General features: G+C 46.4%; 1 protein-coding gene across 1 annotated transcript in view; it reads right to left on the reverse strand.

Moving 5' to 3' along the window:
* The window catches only part of LOC119798199 (metabotropic glutamate receptor 8-like), a gene marked incomplete at its 3' end in the record, with an annotated part of 104,580 nt that overhangs the window by 14,313 nt on the left and 67,507 nt on the right, over window positions 1-22,760 (reverse strand). The window contains exons 7-8 of the mRNA XM_038307550.1: window positions 18,589-18,789; window positions 9,938-10,077 (exon numbers count right to left, since the gene is read on the reverse strand). Of these exons, the coding sequence (XP_038163478.1) occupies window positions 9,938-10,077; window positions 18,589-18,789 (341 nt within the window). The remainder of the gene's footprint in view (window positions 1-9,937; window positions 10,078-18,588; window positions 18,790-22,760) is intronic.

Raw genomic sequence — 22,760 nt, forward strand, 5'->3', positions numbered from 1 at the left:
TTACTGCATTTGTTTTGGGAAAATATGAGGAAAAAATAAATACAGAAAATATTTTTTTTTTTTAAATCGCAAAATAATTATAGGGTGGCTAATGCCAAAGAAAGGGTGACTGAAGCCACCCTTAAATAGGTCTAACGACGCTTATGGGTGGGAGCATCATGCTTTAGGGGTGTTTTTCTGCACATGGGACAGGACGACTGCTCTGTTTTAAGGAAAGGATGACCAGGGCCATCTATTGGGAGATTCTGGGGAACAACTTCTTTCCATCTGTTAGAGCATTGAAGATGGGTGGAGGCTGGGTCTTCCAGCATCCCGATGACCTGAAGCACACAGCCAGGATAACCAAGGAACGGCTGTGGAAGAAGCAGATCAAGGTTCTGGCGTGGCCTAGCCAGTCTCCAGACATAAACCCAATAGACCAGAGGTGACGGATTAGCGGACCGCGGTCTGGATCCAGATCCAACCTGATTTTAAACATTTATAAATTAGCGCATGTTGTCCAACGAAAGTGTCTAATTTCACTTGCGCCGCTTCTCCTGTTAATATGGTAAAGCCATCTGGAGCGTCTGGGACCAGGCTACACATGTTCCAAATTAGCCAATGAGCTGAGTCTGGGTTGCTGCTGCTGCTACTTTTGGACACAGCAGGCAAACCTGTCGCAAGCCGGGCAATGGGAAAGAAGAAGAGAACGATGAGAAAAAGAGAGCAGAGAAAGTGTGGACTGCTGAAAGAACCGTGGTGAACTGGTGAAAGAAAAGTGAAATGGTGTGCTCAAAGATGACCCTGCATATTTAAAGTATGTTTGGCTCAACCTGCTGCTGTGAAGCAGGATTTTCCACCATGAACAGAATCAAAAATAAATATGGCTCAAAATGAGCTCCTTGATATGTGATTTAGAATGGCTTAGTCTCCATTCAAACCCAGGTTTAAAGCCTTGCAGGGCAGCCTAAAGCCCACTGCTCTCATTAAAACAGAAAAAATAAAGTAAAATAACAAACAGTCAGTTCAGGGGTTTTACAAAATATGTGAATCAGGAAAATGTCTATGAACCAAACTGAATGATTGTTGTTCTCTACTTCAAAAGACACTTAAGATTTTAAAATGGAAAAATTTTCTATTTATTTTTTTCTATTTTATTTTTTTATTTAAAAATTATGCATTCATGTTATAACATGGATGCATAAAAACCCCTAATTTTATTTCATTGTTAAATGATGTTTAAAGTAACAGAGTATAATTAAAAATGTCTCTGGTCGATGGTTTTCTTTATTCGGACCCCGTTGAGTTTTAATTGGTTACCCCTCCAATAGAGAAACTTCATGTTTCTCAGCAACAGCCCAGAAACCTGACTAATATAGAGAAGATCTGTGTGGAGGAATGGGCCAAAATCCCTCATACAGTGTGTGCAAACCTGCTGAAAAACTACAGGAAACCTTTGACCTCTGCAAACAAAGGCTACTGGACCAAATAATAACATTAATTTACTCAGGTGTTCAAATACTTATTTGCAGCTGTATCATACTAATAAATAGTTCTAAAATCATATGTTGTGATTTCTAGATTTATGTTTTTAGATTTTGTCTCTCACAGCTGACATGCTCCTAAAATGACAATTTCAGACCCTCTTGGATTTTTAATTGGGAGAACTTGCAAAATACCATGATGTTCAAATACTTATTTCCCTCACTGTATATATATATTAACATTTCAAAACTTGACATATTTTCATTTTTATAGTAATATAGAACATTTCAGTAGCAAGAAAATTAAAAAATGCTTTTAGTAAAACGAAAGTTACGATTGTAACTACGGTTGCTTAAAGCACAAATGATCAATCTTGCGCATGCACAGGTTGAGAATCTTATACCAACATAGTCAAGTGTGTCACCCCCGGTGACACCGGTGAGCTTATATAATCAGACAACGACAACGACTGCTCAATCCCTTAATCTTCTCGTGAAAACAAGATGATTCCGAGGGACCGAGCGCACTGGCATTCATCTGGGATTCATAGAACCATAGTTACAGTCGCAACTTTCGTTTTATTTCATTCTTACTGACCGCCAGAGGCGGTGCTTAAAGCACGGATTACGATTATCAACGAAGTCCTGAGGAAACACATACAGAATATAAGCAACCCGAAAACATGCCCACCTCACTGGGAAGATGGTGCGCACCGGGATAGGATCCCCTCCATTGGTTGAAAGGCGGCCAAGTTAACCCTGTAAAACCTAGGAAAGGTATTCGGGGAAGACCAAGAGGCTGCTGAAAAAATAGCCTCCAGAGTGACACCAGTCATATCAACTCATGACACACTAACGCCCACCTGCTTTGCCAAGGCCATGGTGAGGAGAAAAGCTGTCTTCTCTGACTGACACACACTCAAGGCTTGCCTCCGCGAGCGGTTCAAAAGGAGGACAATGCAGGGCAGCGAGGATGAGAGAGAGGGCCAACGTTGGGCACCTCTCAGAAACAAAGAAACATCCTTGTTGCGACCCACCATTTCCCCACTCACCACCGAATGCCAGCAAGAGATGGCAGCAACATAAATTTTCAGAGTGGATGGAGAGCGACCTTGAGAAAGCAGTGCTTGAAGGAAGGTTAAAATAACAGAAATATGACAGTCTACAGAGTCCTCATGTCTTTTCTGACACCAGCAGCTAAAAGCCTTCCACTTATAGGCGTACACCAGTCGCGTGGAAGGAGCCCTGGCATTAGTCATTGTGTGTCCAACGTTCCCATCATACTCAGAGAAGGAAATGCCGGGCCCTGTAGTGGCCAAACCCAGAGTTGGAGGCGACTGGGATTGGGATGCAGGGTCTGACCCGCCAGCTGTGACAGAAGATCCTCCCTGTGGGGAAGAGGCATTGGAGAGCTGCAACAGAGCCTGTGTACCAGTGGAAACCAAGTCCTCCCTGGCCATCGAAACCATGTCCCCTGGCCGATCTGTTGCTGTCACGGCGCCCCCCAACCCGTTGTGGATATGTCGATAGAGACAAACTCCCGACGGGATGGCAGCGAACCCAGCGGAACCCCCCTTGCCATGAATGCTGCATCTCACCACTGAGCCTGTGACGCAAAGCATTAAGGGGACACCCGCAGTTTTCTGCGACGGTGCGATGCAAAAGAACGGTGCAGCCTCAGGCTGTTGAGCCACATCTGCAGTGGTCGCAGAGACAGTAGTCCCAGGGGTAATACCGTAGCGGCAGCAGTCAGCTTTCCCGACAGATGGAGATAGAGAATAGGGGGACTGCACGACTGGGCAGAAAGGCAGGTAGCATCTGCAGAATGCCCTAGACCAGGGGTGTCAAACTCAATTTCACCAAGGGCCACTTCAGCATATTGGCCACCCTCAACGGGCCACATTGACGGTATATATCAGGAATTATTTATACCGTCCTCCAGACTGCAACAGACTGCAACTTACAGATTCGTCCCTGCTAAAACATACCCCAGACAAAAGGTTGACTTCCCTCAGTAGCAGCAACTCAGTTCTGTAGAGGCCTATGAATGAGTCAAAGATCCAGGTGTGTTAGTTAGAGAAAGAACGCATTTAAAGTTGCAGAGTGATAGGTCTGGAAAACTAGACTAGGTCAACCCTAGCATAAATGTATGGAAATACATTGTTAAAAATAAATTAAACAACGCCTCATATTGTTAAGTAACTGATTTTATGTATTCAAGTTTTAAATATTACATTTGAGTTTGCATGGATGTAAAATTACTGCTCAGTTGAAAAATTACAATACTTAAATCAGTGTTTAAAGATAAGCAGACAAAGAATAAAAACAAGTTATGCTGTTAACTCTCAACTTCATTCACAAAACGTTTCTGTTATTTATTACACAACGAACATGTATTTCACATAAGAACAAAACAATTAGGCGATGTTGCCTGTCCTTGAACACAAAGCTGATCCCTTTTCACTCTGTCACCAACTCACACACATCCTCATTCACCAGTTGTGTTCTGTAAATAAACACAAAACAAAACACAAGCAAAATCAATAAACTATATTCATATTCCAGTATACTGAACTTTGGTTTTACATTAATTCTATTTTAATTCAGTTTGTTTGTGCTTACCAATGTTTTCTGGCCTGATGTCTGGCACCGTTTTCCCCTTGTCAGTTAGTCGATGTCTGGTTTTAGTTCTTGTGCTGTGGCAATCCGCAAAACGGCGTGTAGGTTTTCGTCATTAATGCGTGATCTATGCTTGGTCTTGTTTAAATTCATTATTGAAAACATCTGTTCGCACAGATAGGTGCTTCCAAACATGGACAAAACACGAGCTGCATGGAGTCGAAGCTGTGGCATCAAATCAGGGGGAAGTAGAGGGTAAAAGTCCTCGATTGAAACATCACGGAACTTCGCTCTCAGGCCACTGTCGCTTTGAAGCTCAATTAACTCCATCTGAAGGCGGTGGGGCGCACTGCAGACATCGGCGGTGAAAGGATTGGCAAAGATGTCAAAACTAGAGTGTTGCGATTTAAAGTCATAAAAGCGCCGATCAAACTCGTTTGTTAACAGAGTTAGTTTGGTAGTTAACCGAGCACATGAAAAAGCACCGGGAGATGAGGCTGAGATGATCTGACATGCAGGAAAGTGGACAAGATTGTTTTGTTCCACCTGGTACTTCCATAGATCGAGTTTGCGCTGGAAAGCTGTGATCATGTCGGACATCTGTGTGATGACTTGTTTATGTCCTTGTAGTTTCTGATTTAGCTCAGCAAGATGCTCGGTGACGTCACATAACATAGCAAATTCACACAGCCATTTCGGATCGCACAGTTCAGACAAGGGTTTTCCTTTGTTTTTCATGAAAAGATCGATTTCTTCTCGAAGTTCAAAAAATCGTTTAAGGACTTAAGGTGGCTGACTCCTACTCAGCCACCTTACTTCTGTATGGTACGGCATATCTTCATGCTCTGAACCCACCTCCTGCAAGAACATCTGAAACTGGCGGTGATTCAGGCCGCGCGCCCGAATAAAGTTGACTGTTTTCGTGACAGTGTCATCACATTATCCAGCTCCAGAACCTTTCCACACAGCGCTTCCTGATGGATAAGGCAATGATACGTGATCAGCGGCGTCTGATTGTTGCTTTTTTGCATTTTTTCCTTCATTAGTCCAACCAAGCCTGTTTTTCCTCCACAGATCGCAGGTGCACCGTCTGTAGTTAGTCCCACCAACCTTTCCCACGGCAATTTATTTTTACCGACAGACTTCTCCACTGCATCAAAAATGTCCCGGCCGGTTGTGGTTCCATGCAGCGCCACTATATCCAGGAGCTCCTCGGTTACAGACAGGTCTGGCATCACCCCTCTAATAAAAATGGACAAATGCGCCGTATCCACGTTGTCTGTGCTTTCATCCACAGCTAATGAAAAAGCTAGACAGCAGCCCATTTCTTCAGCCAGCTGTGTCGCTATATTTCCGGCAATGTCCTTAACTCGTTCCGCGATGGTATTTCTTGACAAACTGACATTTTGGAAAGTCTGTACTTTTTCGGGACACACCTGCTCACACACCTTTAGCATACACTGCTTCAAAAATGCACCCTCCGAAAAAGATTTTGAAGCTCGGGCGATTTCTTCAGCTACAATAAAGCTTGCTTTCACCGCTGCATCATTTTTGGCTGTGGCTTTTGTAAACAATTTCTGCTGCATTTGCAATCTGCCTTTTAAATCTGCTGCAATTTTTTGTTTTTCTTGAAGGCTAAATTTCGCGTACTTAGCTCTGTGTTTTGTTTCAAAATGCCGACGTATATTGTATTCTTTCACAACGGACACTGCCCCAGAACACAAAAGACATACTGGTTTTTCACCTTGTAGTACAAAGAGGTATTCGTTTTCCCATCGTTCATGAAACAGTCTTCCTTGTAAATCGATTTTTTTCTTCTTAGACATTTTGATGTTAGCTTGTCGATGTTTCAGTTTTATTCGCTGGGAAAATTAATAATCAACTTGATGTGACTCTGCTGCACTCTAGTGGCGAGAAGCCCTAATGGTGGCTGGTAAATATTGGAAGGCATTATGGGAGATGTAGTTTGTGGTCAATTTGTGCTCAAAGCCTATTTTAAGTCAATCAATAGCCCTGTAAAACGGTGGTGGGGGGGAGAGGGCCACATAAAATCACGTAGCGGGCCACACGTGGCCCGCGGGCCTTGAGTTTGACACATGTGCCCTAGAAACACTCAGGCGATGGGTTAGCAGTAAATGTGATAAAGTCCATCATGATACCAAGAAACGTGACCTGCTGAGACAGAATCAGGTTGCTCTTCTGCAAGTTCACACGAAGACCCAATAGGTCTATGTCATTAGCAAGGTGCGTGTGTCTGCAGCAGCTTGAGTTTGTGTGATGAGCCAGTCGTACAAGTAAGGCAGGATCTTTAATCCCTTGGCCTGCAGAGGACACAAGGCTGCAGCCACACAACCCCTGAACACATGTGGGGACAGAGAAAGGCAGAATGGAAGAACTCGGAACTCAAAATGCTTGCCCTTAAATGCAAAGCAGAGAAACTGCCAATGCTGTGGTGCAATTGGGACATAAAAATATGCGTTCCTCAAGTTGACCAAGGTGAACCAGTCGCCAGGGGAGATTGCGTGAAGCACATCTCTGATGCTCAACATGTGGAATGAGATGGTCTTCAAGAAAAAATTCAGACCTCTCAGGTCCAAAATTGGACAGAGTCCCCCAGTCTTTTTCGGGACTAAAAAATACTTTGAGTAAAAGCCCACTGGATCCCGCAGGGGGTCGACGGGCAATATAGCACCCTTGGCCGGCAAGGTGTCAATCTCTTGACTCAGAGCGTGACCCTTTACCTGGTCATAAATCACTGTCATCCTGACTCGACCAGGAACAGGAGGGCGGCAGAACTGTAGCGCGTAACCCCCGTAAGTGTACACACTGCCCAAGGAGTTAGAGCGGCCCAGCAATTGAGCTGGTCCGGGATAAAGTGTCCCAACGCCAGCCAGTGATGTCATCTCCGAGCCCCCCTGCCCATAGGGGGGTGGGAGGGTTGCCAAGTGGCCATGGGCAGGTCTTGCAGCAGGCCCTGCAGCAAGCCGTGGCTACCCCAAGCAGGGCGTATTATGGGCAGGATAAGTGCACAATAGAGACGCAGAGGCACTCCAAGCAGGATGTTGCAACGCAAAGCCTGAGCCGACCGCTCCAAGGCTGCAAGCGCAGAGGAGCCAAACAATTCTCCAGAAACCGATGAAAGGCCCATCAGGGTCCTTATACACAATTCCGTCAAAGGAGAGTGAGCCAGCCAAACCTGACATGGTGCCTGAACAAGGGTAGAAAGGACAGTTCCAATTTCCCTCGACAGAAGAGCAAACCCATAGAGAAATGCGTCCATCATTCCCTGAGTAGGCGCATCGATCGTGACACCCTCCAAAGAAGCTGAGATACCCAGCAATAAATGTGACAGAGAATTACCAAGTCACCCCAAACGAGACCCAAAGTCATAGGCTCTACAGAGCAGTTCATCAGTGACACGGCCCTGAGGACAAGGACACCTGGCATTAGCTGTAAAAGCTTCATCTGGCACCACAATGAGGGAAGCTATGGCCGGCTCAACAGAAGGCATATGGCCCAAGCCAAATTTGGTCACATCTTCCATGGCTGCCAGTGCCCTGCAATCAGAGGTCGGCCGTGAAAAGGCCTTAGTGTCTGACCAACAGGCATGGACCTCCTTCACGTATTCAGCAGATGGGGGAACCATAAGGGATGACCTAGCAGTAGGACATCGAAAGAATGCACTGGAAGTAGCAGGTTGGTCCTTTGGAGCATCCAGCTGCAACTGGACAAGAGCAGTTCTCAGAGCGCCCACCATCAAACCATCCTCCTCCAACTGAGAGCCAGAAGAGACACGCGAGCTGGCTTCTGAGAGAAGTGAGCCGGGGTCAAAATTATCCCGAAAATCAGTGCCAGATGCTGCCAGAGATATAGCATCGTCATCAAAAGCAGAGAGTCCCGAACCAACTCTCTGCCCTTGGTCAGGGTCTCCAGTCAGGCTAGCGTTACCCCTAAGGGATTCGAGCAGCGCTTTCATCCTCTCCAGCTCAGAAACGAGATGGGCCACTTGCCCAGATAGGCCCTGTGAAACCCTGGAGCTCCTCTTGGTCCTCTTCCATGGAGGCCCCATAGCCTCAGAAGCAAAATTTTTCACAGGCTGGATAGTGCCTAGAACGCCAGCCAAACGAGCATTATATAGGGACAAGGTAGGACAGAACAATTAGGACAGAGTACATCAGTCAATGCCTCTTTCAGGTGATCCGGTCCCAAACAAGCGGGACACAAATCATGCCAGAGGGACCAAACAAGCTCTACAGCACAGCGCGTCCAACATCTCATGCTCACAGGGCTAGGTCAGGTCGAGCTGAAATCGCCACTGTTGAAATTTAAACCAAGCGAACAGGTCGAGCAGAAAATGCCACCAGGGGTTCCCCAGCAGCAAGGCTGCAAGGAGGACTAGCCAAGCACGGCAGTGAAAGTAAAAAGTAAGCCCGAAAATGGCTGCTAAGCAACGAAATACCGGCAAGCTGAACACAGATGCACAGTAGACTTAAAAACAAAGCCGGAAAACGGCTGCTATCAGAAAATATAGGCAAACCTAAAAGCGGCTGCACAGTTAACAAACAAGCCAGAAAAACAGCTGCTATCAGTAGTAGGCAAGCCCAAAACGCCTGTAAGTAAATAAATAAGGCAAGCCCACGGCTGCCAGTTAACAAGCTGGTTGGAATCGGCTAATGCTCAGGCACCAGCAACATGGAGTCGGTGAGAACGCGTTCCCATTCCCATCGATAAGAAGGAAAAACTTACCAGACGAATAAACCAAGAAGTATTATGAAGAGCTTGCGCAGCCTCTGGAGAGCGAGATGATCGTTGCAGCTCTGACCTAAGTCTCATGGCTACCAGCGACAAGCAAAAGCAATGTCTTAACACCTGTTCAATCTGCATGCGAGAAGATGAAAAGGGACAAAGCTGTACTTGTCACGTGATTAGATAGGCTCACTGGTGTCACAGGGGGGTCACACATGACTATGTTGGTAGGCCAGTTTCGGAATCATCTTTCAGGAATCCGATTTGTTTCCCGGGATAGTTTTCCTCATGTGTCTCTGCTGCAGGAAAAAAAGCAAACTCTGAGAAAAACTCTTCCTTTAAAGACGGGGCTTGAGGAGATGTATGATGCTGTAGGAAGGACCCCAATCTAGAAACTTAGAGGTGGGAGGATGATGAATATCCAACTATAGCTAGCCATAGTTTAAAACACAGTTCAGCTTTACTGTCTGAACAGTTTTATCGTGTCATATTTTATATGTTATGATCTTGAAGTCGTATTTAAGGTTTGTTTTTCTTGTCGGCATCATCTGTCAGATCCCCCCTTCATCTCTTCATTCCTGCCACTGAATCATGAAGCTCCATTTACCTGAAACCAGCCTCTTTTTTCTCCTGTCCCTCCCTCTTTTTAGTTCTCAATTTCCTCTCCTTTATCAATGAACACTTGTTTTAATCCAATATTTGAGAGAAGTAATGGATTAAGAGAATATATCATGATCACAGGGACCACGTGAAGGTATTCCTATGTAATTGTTCCCCACAACGTCATAAAATCATGACAAAAAACACACTTTCCTGTATGGCCATAGGTAATGATGACCATACATTGACTCCTACTGACTTTAATATATTTTAAGACATTTTAAACCCTCTCTTTTCAACCCATGCCCAGACCATGACCTGAACCGAACCGTTACCTCACGCTAACCTTCACCTAAATTTAATACACAGCTTACTGAACTGAACAGTCAGCAAAAAGGGAGTGAGGAACAGCTAAATATCCTCACTTTGATGTTGAAATCAGAAAACTTGTCCTCAGTCTGATGTCAAATCAAAGACACACATGTCACTTTCAGATCAAACTTCCTTACATTTAGATGCAGCTGATTGGTCCAGTGTCCAATCACTTTGTACTCCGCTGCAGACATGTTGTTGATCTGATACTGGAAGATGTCGTAGCGTCCAGGAGCATCACCGTTCTCGTTGAAAGTCACTGGAGTCCCTGCACTTCCTGTAAAAATACACACAGCTACTGTAATTTAATTCAGCTTAGTTTATTTGTAAACAATTTAGCGCTTTTCAGATGAAGCGACTGATTAATGAACTTCTTTTTCAAAGACAGTAACTTGTCTTATCAGAAATCTAAAGTCATCCAGGTTTATATGTCCTGCAGACCTACCCATAGTCTATAGAACCCGAAAGTGGCCCCAGGAAGAATCTGCACATTTATGGCAAAATATAGCTGAGTATCATCAGCATAACAGTGGAAATTAATCCCATGCTGTCTAACAATTCTGCAGATTGGGAGCATATATATAGTAAAGAGAATTGGTCCTTGCACTGATCCCTGTGCCATTGGTAACCCTGAGGCTTGAGGAAGATTCATCAATAACATGAACAGAAAATTTTTCAGAAAAATCTGATTTAAACCAATCTAGAGCTGTTCCTTTATTTCCTACGGTCTTTCTAAAAGAATATTATGATCAACTGGATCAAGTGCGGCACTGAGATCTAACAGGCCAAGCACAGATAGGGTTAGGGTTAGGAGGAGATCAAAGAGAATACCTCCTTAAATAACCTGGTTGGAACTGGATCTAACATCCAAGTTGGCTTAGATGAAGACAATAGTTTCACTAACTGTGAAAGTTCAACTGGATCAACGCAGTCTAAACCTGGTTCAGATTCTATGGCTACCTCAGATTCTGCCGTAATATCTGAAGACATGGATAATGGGAAGGATACCATAGGTTTTCTTTTTAACTACTATAAAATCAAGCCTGTTTTTCTGTGTGAGACAGCTGTCATGCCATAAGCCATGACATGTATTTTGTAGACTGGGTGCCAATATCCAGGCTGATTTTCCTTGCAATCCTAAGCTTCACACCCCCAAAGCAAAACACTCCCAGAGACACATTGTCATGTTCTTGCCACTGATGTCTGGTCTGATGACTGATTTTACACACCTGCTTAGCTCCACCCAGTTCTGATTCAGCTAAGTCCAGTCATAAGTCTGGATTTAACCAGTCTTCAACCAATCATCAGTGGCAGATTAATTTGGAGCCTTTGGTGTGACTTATGGTAGCATTCTTGTATTCTGATTACCTGATCCTGACCTGTTTTGCCTCTCATCCTCTGAGCCTGCCTGTTCCCATCCGATCTGTTTACCTGACCTGTCTTCTGACTCCTGCCTGATCTCTGCCTACCTGTATACTGAGCAGAACCATTTCCCGATCACTGACTTTGCCTGCCCTCGTGCAACCTGTTAGCTCCACTGTGTACCCTTAACTGTGACCTGACTCCATCTGGATTCTCCTTTGGCACCTCACCAGGTCTATGACCTCCTGACTACGACAACTCACCATGTCACCAACATTGGCTTTGACTTCGCCCTCTGAATAATCCTGCCTTTGCCCATCTGCCCAGTTCTGATCTGCTACCTGTCCTCCGACACAACAGTGTCTGAGACTCTTTCTGCAGCTATTGCTGTGCAGTGTTCGCAGCCCTTTGGCCGGAACATCCTGGTCTCAAACTGCACTGTAAGACCAGGCTAGTGATTCACTTGTTTGTGATCATCCACTTCCAGAAAGACTAACTGTTAGAAAAATGTATATGTTTTTCATTTTATTTTTAAGTTATAGAGATCTGGCCCGCCAGGAATGTTAAGTGTTGTTCTAAATGGGGAGAACAAATAATTCTCTCAGGGCCTGGTATTATCCAGCTATGCTGCCGTAGGTGACAGATAACTTCTGACCCCTCCTGGTAACTTCTGACCACTCATGTTATTCTTTTGAAGTCCGATAATAAAAGCAGCAGGAAGAGAGGTTCTGGCAGAGTTGACCACAGACTCCTTAGTAACTTGTGTGTTGTGTTGGTCTCATTTCTAGGACAATATGGGGTTATGTTTTTAATCCTATCACTAACCTGCTGTCTCCACCATCCAACCCGGTTCTGTTTTAAAAGAATATTTTGAGAAATCTGTTTTTCCGCTTTGAACACTGGAGCCTTAATTTCTGACCCTGACAGAATAATCGCAGCCGCACGTGGATCCATCGGCAGACAAACATCAACATTCTGGCATGGATAACTCTCAGCCTGAGTCAGGCATGCGGTAGATTCTAGCTTACGCAGTCAGGCTATTCCCGCTCCTACAGTACCGCCTATGTCTGCTACCACTCCTACATCACCTGCTGAAAGACCGGTTTTGTCGGGAGCCGCATCTTTGTGTGGGGTTAAGACCCCTTAACCCCACACTGCTCCCAGGGTGCCGCACAATTGAAGCCCACTGCTCCTCAAGCGCGTGGGTTAAATGCAGAGAGGGAATTTTGCTGCTCTGTACATGTGACAGTGGAATGACAATAAAAAAAGCTGGAAACAAAATCACTCTGAATCCACTGATTCTGCTTTTTGTTGTTTCAGAGGGGGTGAGTTTAAATGTTGGGGTCATAATGTTATTGCTTTTTAATCCTTGTTAGTTTGATCCTTATGAGATGGAAAGATGCTGCCTGACCCACAGAAACACTGTCCATTAAGGATGTGTAATCAAACCTGGACAGAAGCTTAGGAGCAGGTTGGATTAAAGTGGCTGGTCTTTCTTTTGTTTGTTTTTTTGCTTTTTGTTCATTTGTTTCCCATTTGGCAAGTTTGGGATGTTTGTATGTGTGATGCCCACTAAGGTGTTAACACATTTGTGATAGTTTTTTCTGTAACATATGTATATAATGAAAACCCGCTTCATTAAAGATATAAAACATTAAATGCTGCCCTCATGATGCTCATCTATGTTCAAACAGGATTTCACACCAAAGGACTCACGGAAACCATCCTCTGCTAACTCTCCTAAAAATAACTCCATGGACGAGGAGCACTCGGCTGAGTTGGCATCTAACCCAGCGGCTGCTGCCGCCACAAAGTGCCACATTCACTCTAGATTGGCTGCATTATAGAAACAGACTGATGAGATATCCCGCTGTCCATGCTCACAGAGCTGAAGCATAAATAAAGGCGGGAGAAGCTCCACTTTGAATGAAGTCACTCTGTTTAATACATGTGGAGTTTAATGCTGTTTAAACTTCCACACAGGAAAACCCAAACACAGCCCAACATGGATGTGTGCTGGTTTTAATGGGCAGAGCTCAGTCAGGCACACAGATTCCATTAGTGACATGCTGCTGATCCAGAGCCGATGGACGCATTGAGGGGCAGAGGCGGCTCCAGAGATTCCTCTCTGCAGGGGGACAAAACATCCAACTGAGGGTGCACTGAAGCATCCTTTCCTCCTGCACTGTTTTAATGCAAACAGATCCAAACCAGGTCAGAGGTTTGTTCAGTACCCAGACATCTGCTAAGGTCTACAATAAGGTGGATAATGAACAGGATGCTTTCTGCTTTGATATTACAAATATATCAAGTCTAATCCATTCCACGTATTTCCAGATACTGGAAAACATAATGTAGTACATTCATTGTGAATTCACCAGCAACATTTAAAGCTGAAGTCTGTAAGTTTTTAAAAATCACTTTTTTGTCATATTGGCTAAAACTGTCCCTATGCCCAGACAGCAGTACATGTGATATGTAACCTGTGAAAAAAACTGCTTCAATTGGTACCGCCTACTGCCTGTATTTCAATCTGGAAAGAATAATTCGGGACGAGTCAAAACAACCAATCACAGCCAGAGGAGCGTCTGATGGAGTGTCAATCACAGCTCACACACGCTGAATCCCCCCCCTTCTGGTCGCATGCGGTAGCCGCACAGATGCTGTGAGAGGGGTGGAGCTTGGAGGTGGGGAATGAGTGAAGCAGAGAGGGTGGGGGAGTGGCGTGAAACCTGTTTTTCTTCAAATTTTCAGTCGAAGTCTGCTCTCTCCTCAATGTTACAGACTGCAGCTTTAATGAATAAACATGGAATTTGCTTTAAGTAATTTGTTAAATTACATTAACAAAATGACATCAAGACAAATCACATATGAAATACGGCAAAAATAATATTGCCAAAAAAAGCAACTTCCAAAAAAGCTCAAAATTAAAGAAGCAGAGATCCATAAGCAGAAGCCCATATTTGACCATAATAATTATGGAAAGCTCACTAAAATGTTTGCACAGGATGATTATTTGCCCCACCTGATATTTTTATGTTTTTATGTTTAAAAGTTGCGAACTTGATAAAAATAGAAATACTTTGAATTTATGTGAATGCAAATCACATATAAAACAATGGTAGAAAATAATTGTACATTATTACATTTTAAGTAATTGTGACCTTTAGATAACAGTAGTGACGGTGGCTGGACAGAAACACCACAAGATATTTTAACAGTTTAATTATTGAAAATATTAGAAAATAAGTTAGATTTTCTTAAAAATTCATAGTGAGTGCATTCTAGAAAAGGTTCTACCTACATAATATGTTTTTGCGCATTTAAATGTTTTTTAACCTAAAAGGTCTTTTTTTTATGTTGGGCCACAGACCATGGTGATAATCAAGGACTTGGAGGACCAATGTCCATGTGTAATCTTTGTTCACTAGAAGGGGACGTTTTTCCCCACAGTGCTGCCCTTCTTTCCAAGCTTCTGCAACCTTCCATCACCTCACTCTAGAAGACACTCCACAGAGGTGTACCGTGGCCCCCCATGGTGCCTTGAGGACAAAAGCAACTCTTACTTCTTTCCACACCCCACCAGTGAGACAGCTGGTCAGAACGCTCTCCATGGTGCTTCTGTAGAAGGTGGGGAGGATGGGTGGGGGCAGGTGGGCTCTCCTCATCCTCTGCAAGAAGTACATGCACTTCTATGCCCTTTTGACCAGTGTTTCCTGTCCAGGTGAGGGTGTCGGTGTGTGCACCCCCAGGAATTTGGTGCTGTTGACCACCTCTACAGCTGAGCTGTTGATGACCAGTGGAGCGTGGTTACTGAAGTCCACCATGATCTCCTTGGTCTTCTCCACATTCAGGATCAGGCTGTTATCTTTGCACCAGTCCACCAGCTGCTACACGTCCTCTCTGTAGTCATCCAGACGTTCCAGGCTCAGGTGAAGAGCAGAGGAGATGGCATCCTCAATGGAGCGGTTCATGTGTCATCAGGTTGAACAGCAGGGGGCTCAGGACGCAGCCCTGAGGGGTGCCTGTGCTTAGACTGATGACATCAGAGGTGTTCTGTCCGACCCGGACTGACTGAAGTCTGTTGGTGAGGATGTCTAGCAGCCAATAGCAGAGGGGTGTATTGAATCCCAGCTGTTCCAGTTTGCCCATCAGATGCTCTGGGATGATGGTGTTGAAAGCTGAACTGAAGTCCAGGAACAGCATCCGCACGTGGGTGTTCTTCTCCTCCAGGTGGGCCAGGCTCAGGTGGAGAGCAGAGGAGATGGCGTCTTCAGTAGAGCGGTTCTGTCGGTAGGCGAACTGGAACGGGTCGAATGTTGGCGGAGGTGACCTGAGGATTCTTTGGGACTGGAATAATGGTGGCAGACTTGAAGCATGCTGGCACTATGGATTGATCCAGCAAGGTTTTGAAGATGTCTGTGAGGACACCAGCCAGCTGATCTGTACACTCTTTATACACTCGCCCAGGCCCTGGGGCTTTCCTTGGGTAGACTCTCCTCATAGGTGTATCCAGGCGGAGTGCCCCCTCTCCCTGGTGTGGAACAGCTTTCAGTGCTCCAGATATCCAGACTGACCAAGGCTGTTTTGATGGTTGACATTTCAGAACCAAACTGCTGCAAAACAGACTTTTTGCAAAATTTTTCTCTGAGTTCCAGAAGCTTTAGATGAAGACCTGATGTGTGGCGGTAACAAAGGAAACCTCCTGCTGTAAGGCTGCCATGCTAAGCTGCCAATGCTGGAGATATGGTCAGAGAAAGGCTCTGGCACAGCTAGGGACAGATTTTCCAGCTTAACAATATGTCTTCTGATGATTTGGATCATTTCATGGGTTTACTGCTGAGTAAAGACAAAGCTAACAGGATGGACTGCATGGTACGCAATGCTAACAGGTTGAAGAGTTATTCCAAAAAAAAACGAAAGCTAAAAAACAATCCACTGGACTTTGTTTCCAGGTTTGAAGACGTTTTGCTTCCTATCCAGTATAAAGCCTGGAACTCAACGCTATTTATGACATTTTGAATTGACAAATCCTACTGGATGGGAAGAGGAACGTCTTCAAACTTGGAAACAAAGTCCCGTGGATTGTTTTTTTTTTGGAATGACTCTGACCTGGATGACTGAGTATCTTCACCAGAATCTTCTCAGATATGACACAGTTGTTGAAATGAGTTGTAAACACCAAGATTAGAAAGTCTTTCAGTAAAGAGCAGTTTTGCTCAGATTAGGAGGAATTCTCAACTTTCTCCAAAGACAGACAAAACGTTGGAATGAAAACATAATGTTTTTCAACAGCTTCCAAACTTTTTTTTCAAAAACTCACCTCTTATCGGAAGAGTTCTACATACAAACCATCTACAAATGACCATAAGAGGGCAGTATTAATTAAAAGGATGAATGAAGTTGTTTTCAGGCTCTCTTCCTAAAGATAATTAGTAAAACCTAAAGGAAATTATCACTATAAACCCTGAGGAGGAGATGACAGCGCTGCTAAGGAAGTGTGTTAAAGGTCACCTGGTACATGCAGAGCCTAACCCCTGAGCCTGGAGCCACTTTAACTCAGGGAAGTTATAGTTACAGCCTGCAGGGGGCATCACTTGCCCTCCACTAGGAACCACATCTGTTTCTACATTTAGAGTTCCTAACAGTCCTTCAGGTCACCAACCTGCTGGGATGTTAGCATTTCAAAGGCCATCATCCTGGAAACTCCTCATCAGCTTTTTGGTTTCAATAACTGAATATGGATTAGAAGATGGATTAAATGTAGAGTATTAGGCCAGCCCATCAGTCCGTCAGTCAGTCAGTCCGTCAGCCAGTTTGTCAGTCAGTCAATCAGTTAGTCAGTCCGTCAGTCAGTCAATCAGTCCGTCAGTCAGTCCGTCAGCCAGTTTGTCAGTCAGTCAATCAGTTAGTCAGTCCGTCAGTCAGTCAATCAGTCAGTCAATCGGTCCGTCAGACAGTCCGTCAGTCAATCAGTCCATCAGTCAGTCCATCAGCCAGTCTGTCAGTCAATCAATCAGTTAGTCAGTGCGTCAGTCTGTCACACAGTCTGACAGTCAGTCAGTTCATTAGTCAGTCAGTCCGTTAGTCAGTCTGTCAGTCAGTCAGTTAATCAGTTGGTTAGTCAGTCAGTCACACAGTCCGTCATTGACACAGTCCGTCAGTCAGTCCGTCATTGACACAGTCCGTCAGTCAGTCCGTCAGTCAGTCAGTCCGTCATTGACACAGTCCGTCAGTCAGTCCGTCCGTCAGTCAGTCCGTCAGTCATTCCGTCAGTCAGTCCGTTAGTCAATCAGTGCGTCCGTCAGTCAGTCCGTCAGTCAGTCAGTGCGTCAGTCCATCAGTCCATCAGTCAGTCCATCAGTCCATCAGTCCATCAGCCAGTCTGTCAGTCAATCAATCAGTTAGTCAGTGCGTCAGTCTGTCACACAGTCTGACAGTCAGTCAGTTCATTAGTCAGTCAGTCCGTTAGTCAGTCTGTCAGTCAGTCAATCAGTTGGTTAGTCAGTCAGTCACACAGTCCGTCATTGACACAGTCCGTCAGTCAGTCCGTCATTGACACAGTCCGTCAGTCAGTCCGTCAGTCAGTCAGTCAGTCAGTCCGTCATTGACACAGTCCGTCAGTCAGTCCGTCCGTCAGTCAGTCCGTCAGTCATTCCGTCAGTCAGTCCGTTAGTCAATCAGTCCGTCCGTCAGTCAGTCCGTCAGTCAGTCAGTGCGTCAGTCCATCAGTCCATCAGTCAGTCCATCAGTCAGTGCGTCAGTCCATCAGTCAGTCAATCAATCAGTTAGTCACACCGTCCGTCCGTCAGTAACACCGTCCGTCCGTCAGTCACACCGCCCGTCCGTCCGTCCGTCAGCCGTCAGCCGTTTTTTTTTTTTTTTTTTTCAAAAACAACCAATAATAAAAAAGAACTTAAGAAGATCACAGGTGGTCAAAGGAAGCTGAGGAAGCTCTGCAGGACTTCTATGAGACAACAGACAGTGGTCCATTTTCATTTCAGTGCCATGACTGATTATAATAACTGCAGATAAAACCACCAGTGGGTTCCACCTGCAGTAACACCGAGACACCAGTGACCAGAAACAACTGCAGCTTTCAGGGAATTATTGAGGAGAACGCAGAAGTAACTAAGCTCTGGTCAGGCTTGGAGACCATGATGTTCACAGGAAGAAGCTAGATGGCACGCAATAGATTATTATTATTAACAGCGCTGCAATATACTGAAAATATTTAATGTTGACTGGACTGGTGTTGATGTTTTCAGTTAAACATAATTCTCAAATAAACAAATATATAAATAAATAGTTGAAAGCCATTAACCATAATAACAGAGCATCAGAAATCAATTTGTTCTGTAACCTTTAGTTTTTATTAACAGGACTGTTAGTGAAATACTCCCCTACAGCCAGCAGTGGGTCTTACCATTGAAGTTGACCCCGTGGATCTGGGCCAGCAGTTCCTTGCCATCGATGTTAGCCATGCGCGGACACAGCCCGGGGCGCCCGGCACACAGCTCATGGTGCATGTGGTGGAGAGCGTGTGCCATGGCGTAAACAGCATCCATCACAAACTGCACTTTTCCCTCCTGCTCATAAATAGAGTCACGGCCAACCTTCTCCAAGCCTGGAAGAGAAACATCACACATCTGATGAGATGAAGGAGGAGATCTAACCCTTTACCTGGAAACAACTGATGCCCAATCCCTTTAGCAAACAAAGAACAGATTAAACCTGAAAATGTCATGGTCCTGGTCTGATTGTTCCTGTTATCCATTTGTTGTCCTCTGCTGCCCTCTTGTGTCCTCCCTTCCTCTGTTTCTCTGTCCTGCCAAGCACCTGCTGCCAATTTCCTCGTCAGCTCTCTCTCTGTCTCTGTCCCCTTTAAAAGCCCTCCCTGTTCAGTTCCTGTTTGCTGGATCCTCGTCAAACATCCTGTCTAACTTCTGTCTGTGTACCTCATCCCTCCCTGGCTCCTAGTTTGGATTTACCACTGATGTCTCCTTGGTTCAGGTTCGTTTGCTGTTTACTTTTGGACTCTGATTCCTGCTCCTGGATCTGTGAACTTTAATAAAACCACTTTAATTCACCTCTGCCTACTGGTCCCTGCGTTTGGGTCCTCCACACAAACAGTGACTCATGACAGAAGGATCCAGCCACAACATGGACCCAGCAGAGAACCAGGCATGTGAACTCCTCAGCCCTCCCCATATACAGGAGTCTGACCTGTGGAGCTTTTTTTATGGGGAGAGAGAAGATTTTTTTTTGTTCCTGCCACCGCCATCAGCTCCAAGAGCCCCTCGGCGGGGGCTCCAAGCCTCCAAGGCCCCTCAGCGGGCGCTTAAAGCCTCGAAGGCCCCTAAGCGGGCCCCCCAAGCCTTCAAGTCCCCCTCCATGGTGGTTCCTGTGCCGCAGTGGGCGGCCCCTTCGGAGGCTGTTCCTGAGCCGCAGTGGGCGGCCCCGTCCGAGCCTGATCCTGTTCCTGAGCCGCGGTGGGCGGCCCCGTCCGAGCCTGATCCTGTTCCTGAGCCGCGGTGGGCGGCCCCGTCCGAGCCTGATCCTGTTCCTGAGCCGCAGTGGGCGGCCCCGTCCGAGCCTGATCCTGTTCCTGAGCCGCAGTGGGCGGCCCCGTCCGAGCCTGAACCTGTTCCTGAGCCGCAGTGGCCGGCCCCGTCTGAACCTGTTCCTGAGCCGCAGTGGCCGGCCCCGTCTGAACCTGTTCCTGAGCCGCAGTGGGCGGCCCCGTCTGAACCTGTTCCTGAGCCGCAGTGGGCGGCCCCGTCTGAACCTGTTCCTGAGCCGCAGTGGGCGGCCCCGTCTGAACCTGTTCCTGAGCCGCAGTGGGCGGCCCCGTCTGAACCTGTTCCTGAGCCGCAGTGGGCGGCCCCGTCTGAACCTGTTCCTGAGCCGCAGTGGGCGGCCCCGTCTGAACCTGTTCCTGAGCCGCAGTGGGCGGCCCCGTCTGATCCTGTTCCTGAGCCGCAGTGGGCGGCCCCGTCTGATCCTGTTCCTGAGCCGCAGTGGGCGGCCCCGTCTGATCCTGTTCCTGAGCCGCAGTGGGCGGCCCCGTCTGATCCTGTTCCTGAGCCGCAGTGGGCGGCCCCGTCTGATCCTGTTCCTGAGCCGCAGTGGGCGGCCCCGTCTGATCCTGTTCCAGAGCCGCAGTCGACGGCTCCCTCTGAGGCTGTTCCAGAGCCGCAGTCGACGGCTCCCTCTGAGCCTGTTGCAGAGCAACAGAAGCGGAGGCGGCGTCCTCCCCGGCGCATCCTGCTGAAGCGGGGGCGGCGTCCTCCTCGGCGCATCCTGCTGAAGCGGAGGCGGCGTCCTCCTCGGCGCACCCTGCTGAAGCGGAGGCGGCGTCCTCCTCTGCGCATCCTGCGGAGGCGGCGTCCTCCTCCTAGGTTTCTGCTGCATTGGAGACGCCGGCCTCCAGAGCGTCTCTCTCAGCTCCGGCCCCACGGCCGGCCTCCAGAGCGTCTCTCTCAGCTCCGGCCCCACGGCCGGCCTCCAGAGCGTCTCTCTCAGCTCCGGCCCCACGGCCGGCCTCCAGAGACTTTTTGTTGCCCTCGCCCACCCTGGGTGGGTTGTTTTGATTTTCGGACTCTGTTCTGTTTTTGTGCCTGGTTCCCCCTCCGCCCACCCTGGGTGGGTTGTTTTTAGTTTCTGGACATTTTAGGGTGTCTGGGATCCGCCCTTAGGTGGGGGGTACTGTCATGGTCCTGGTCTGATTGTTCCTCTTATCCATTTGTTGTCCTCTGCTGCCCTCTTGTGTCCTCCCTTCCTCTGTTTCTCTGTCCTGCCAAGCACCTGCTGCCAATTTCCTCGTCAGCTCTCTCTCTGTCTCTGTCCCCTTTAAAAGCCCTCCCTGTTCAGTTCCTGTTTGCTGGATCCTCGTCAAACATCCTGTCTAACTTCTGTCTGTGTAACTCATCCCTCCCTGGCTCCTAGTTTGGATTTACCACTGATGTCTCCTTGGTTCAGGTTTGTTTGCTGTTTACTTTTGGACTCTGATTCCTGCTCCTGGATCTGTGAACTTTAATAAAACCACTTTAATTCACCTCTGCCTACTGGTCCCTGCGTTTGGGTCCTCCATACAAACAGTGACTCATGACAGAAAACAACCTTTTTAAAAAGACCAAAATGTTTCTGGTGACATTTAATCTTTTATTTTGTTTTTATTAATTTTGTTAAATACCAGATTAAAAAAAAATATAAAATTTTATTTAAAGGTACACTATGCAACCGGTGTTGATTTTCCAGCGAGGCTCCCCCCAGAGGGCGAAAGTAAAAGTGCACTGTCGTAAATATGCACAGCTGTTCTCCTGGTTTCTCCGTCAAGCCAGGCGCGGTTGTTTTGAGCTTAGAACACAGGCGAACGCAAGGAATGATCTGACGCGCGTGACGCGCTGCAAACGCTCTGCTGCTCGAGATGGAAAAATTGAATTTTTGCTGCTCGACGCGCCGCGTCAACCAATCAGAGAAGCTGATCTGGGAGCTGGCAGGGAGAGAGACACAGCGCTGATGATCAGAGCACTCCTCTTAAACAGTTTATTGACGCCTAAATTAACTTAAAATGCAGAAATCTGCCGGCAGAATATGTTCGCTTTTATTATCCTGCTGCCTGCAGTTTGGATTATTTAGATGAAAAACACCTACCAGCTGCCGCGGTGAACCGCGAGGAGGCCACCCGGCCAGAGGCTGCTGATGAAGGGATTCCAACTGTCGGCGCATCCCTGGTATGTGGGGGTCTGAGCGGCTCCGACAGAAAAAATATTGTAAGGCAGGATGATAATCTGAATGAACTGACTGCACTGATTACGTTTTCAGGTGGATTTTCTCACTTAAAAACATATTAAAACTACTTTATTCCCACTGATCACAGCAAATATAGCTGCAAGGCAGAGAAAGGATAGTGAAGCTCCGCCCAACGCGTCTGAGACACCCTTTTGCAGCGCAGCCAGAGCAGCAAAGCAGCTTCAGCCGTGCGTCAGAACTAACTGGTACAAGCAGTAAAAATGAAGCAGAAGACGCAATTTTGCTGCGTCCGGTGTGAAAGCAGCACTGCACAAAGATCGCCACTGTGCTAGCAACGAGCATGCTTTTAACTGGGGGGTGTAGCAGTTCTCGCCGTAAAGCAAGACCGACTCTCGCGAGACTTCTGAGCCTGTGGGTGCGGGTCGGTGCTCCTGCAATTGCAAGTGCAGTATTTCCCCCACAGACCACCAGGGCGGCCGAGAATACCTTTGTTCAACCTGAAATGACTCATTTAATCATCCAAAACGTTATGGAACACATTAATTAACTGAAAAATGTTGCATAGTGTGCCTTTAATAGAATTTTTTTTTATTGGAATAGAGAAAAAGAAAAACATTTATTCCAATAAACACCTAAACCTAAAAATGTATTTTAGGAACAGATGAGATCCTAAAAATCAGACAACCACCCATTAAAACAGACGATCGGTTGAGGTGGATTTCTACTGAAGGTCGCATTTGCTGAATTAAAAAAAGATGCAACAAAGATGAAGATGACTTCCTGAAGCTCAGAGGAATTAGCAGTGAGCATGTTTGTTAGTCTGATGGGTTAAGTGTCTTCATG

The sequence above is a fragment of the Cyprinodon tularosa genome, unplaced genomic scaffold (assembly GCF_016077235.1).
Source record: "Cyprinodon tularosa strain WSP-4 unplaced genomic scaffold, ASM1607723v1 ctg613, whole genome shotgun sequence".
Lineage (NCBI taxonomy): Eukaryota > Metazoa > Chordata > Actinopteri > Cyprinodontiformes > Cyprinodontidae > Cyprinodon > Cyprinodon tularosa.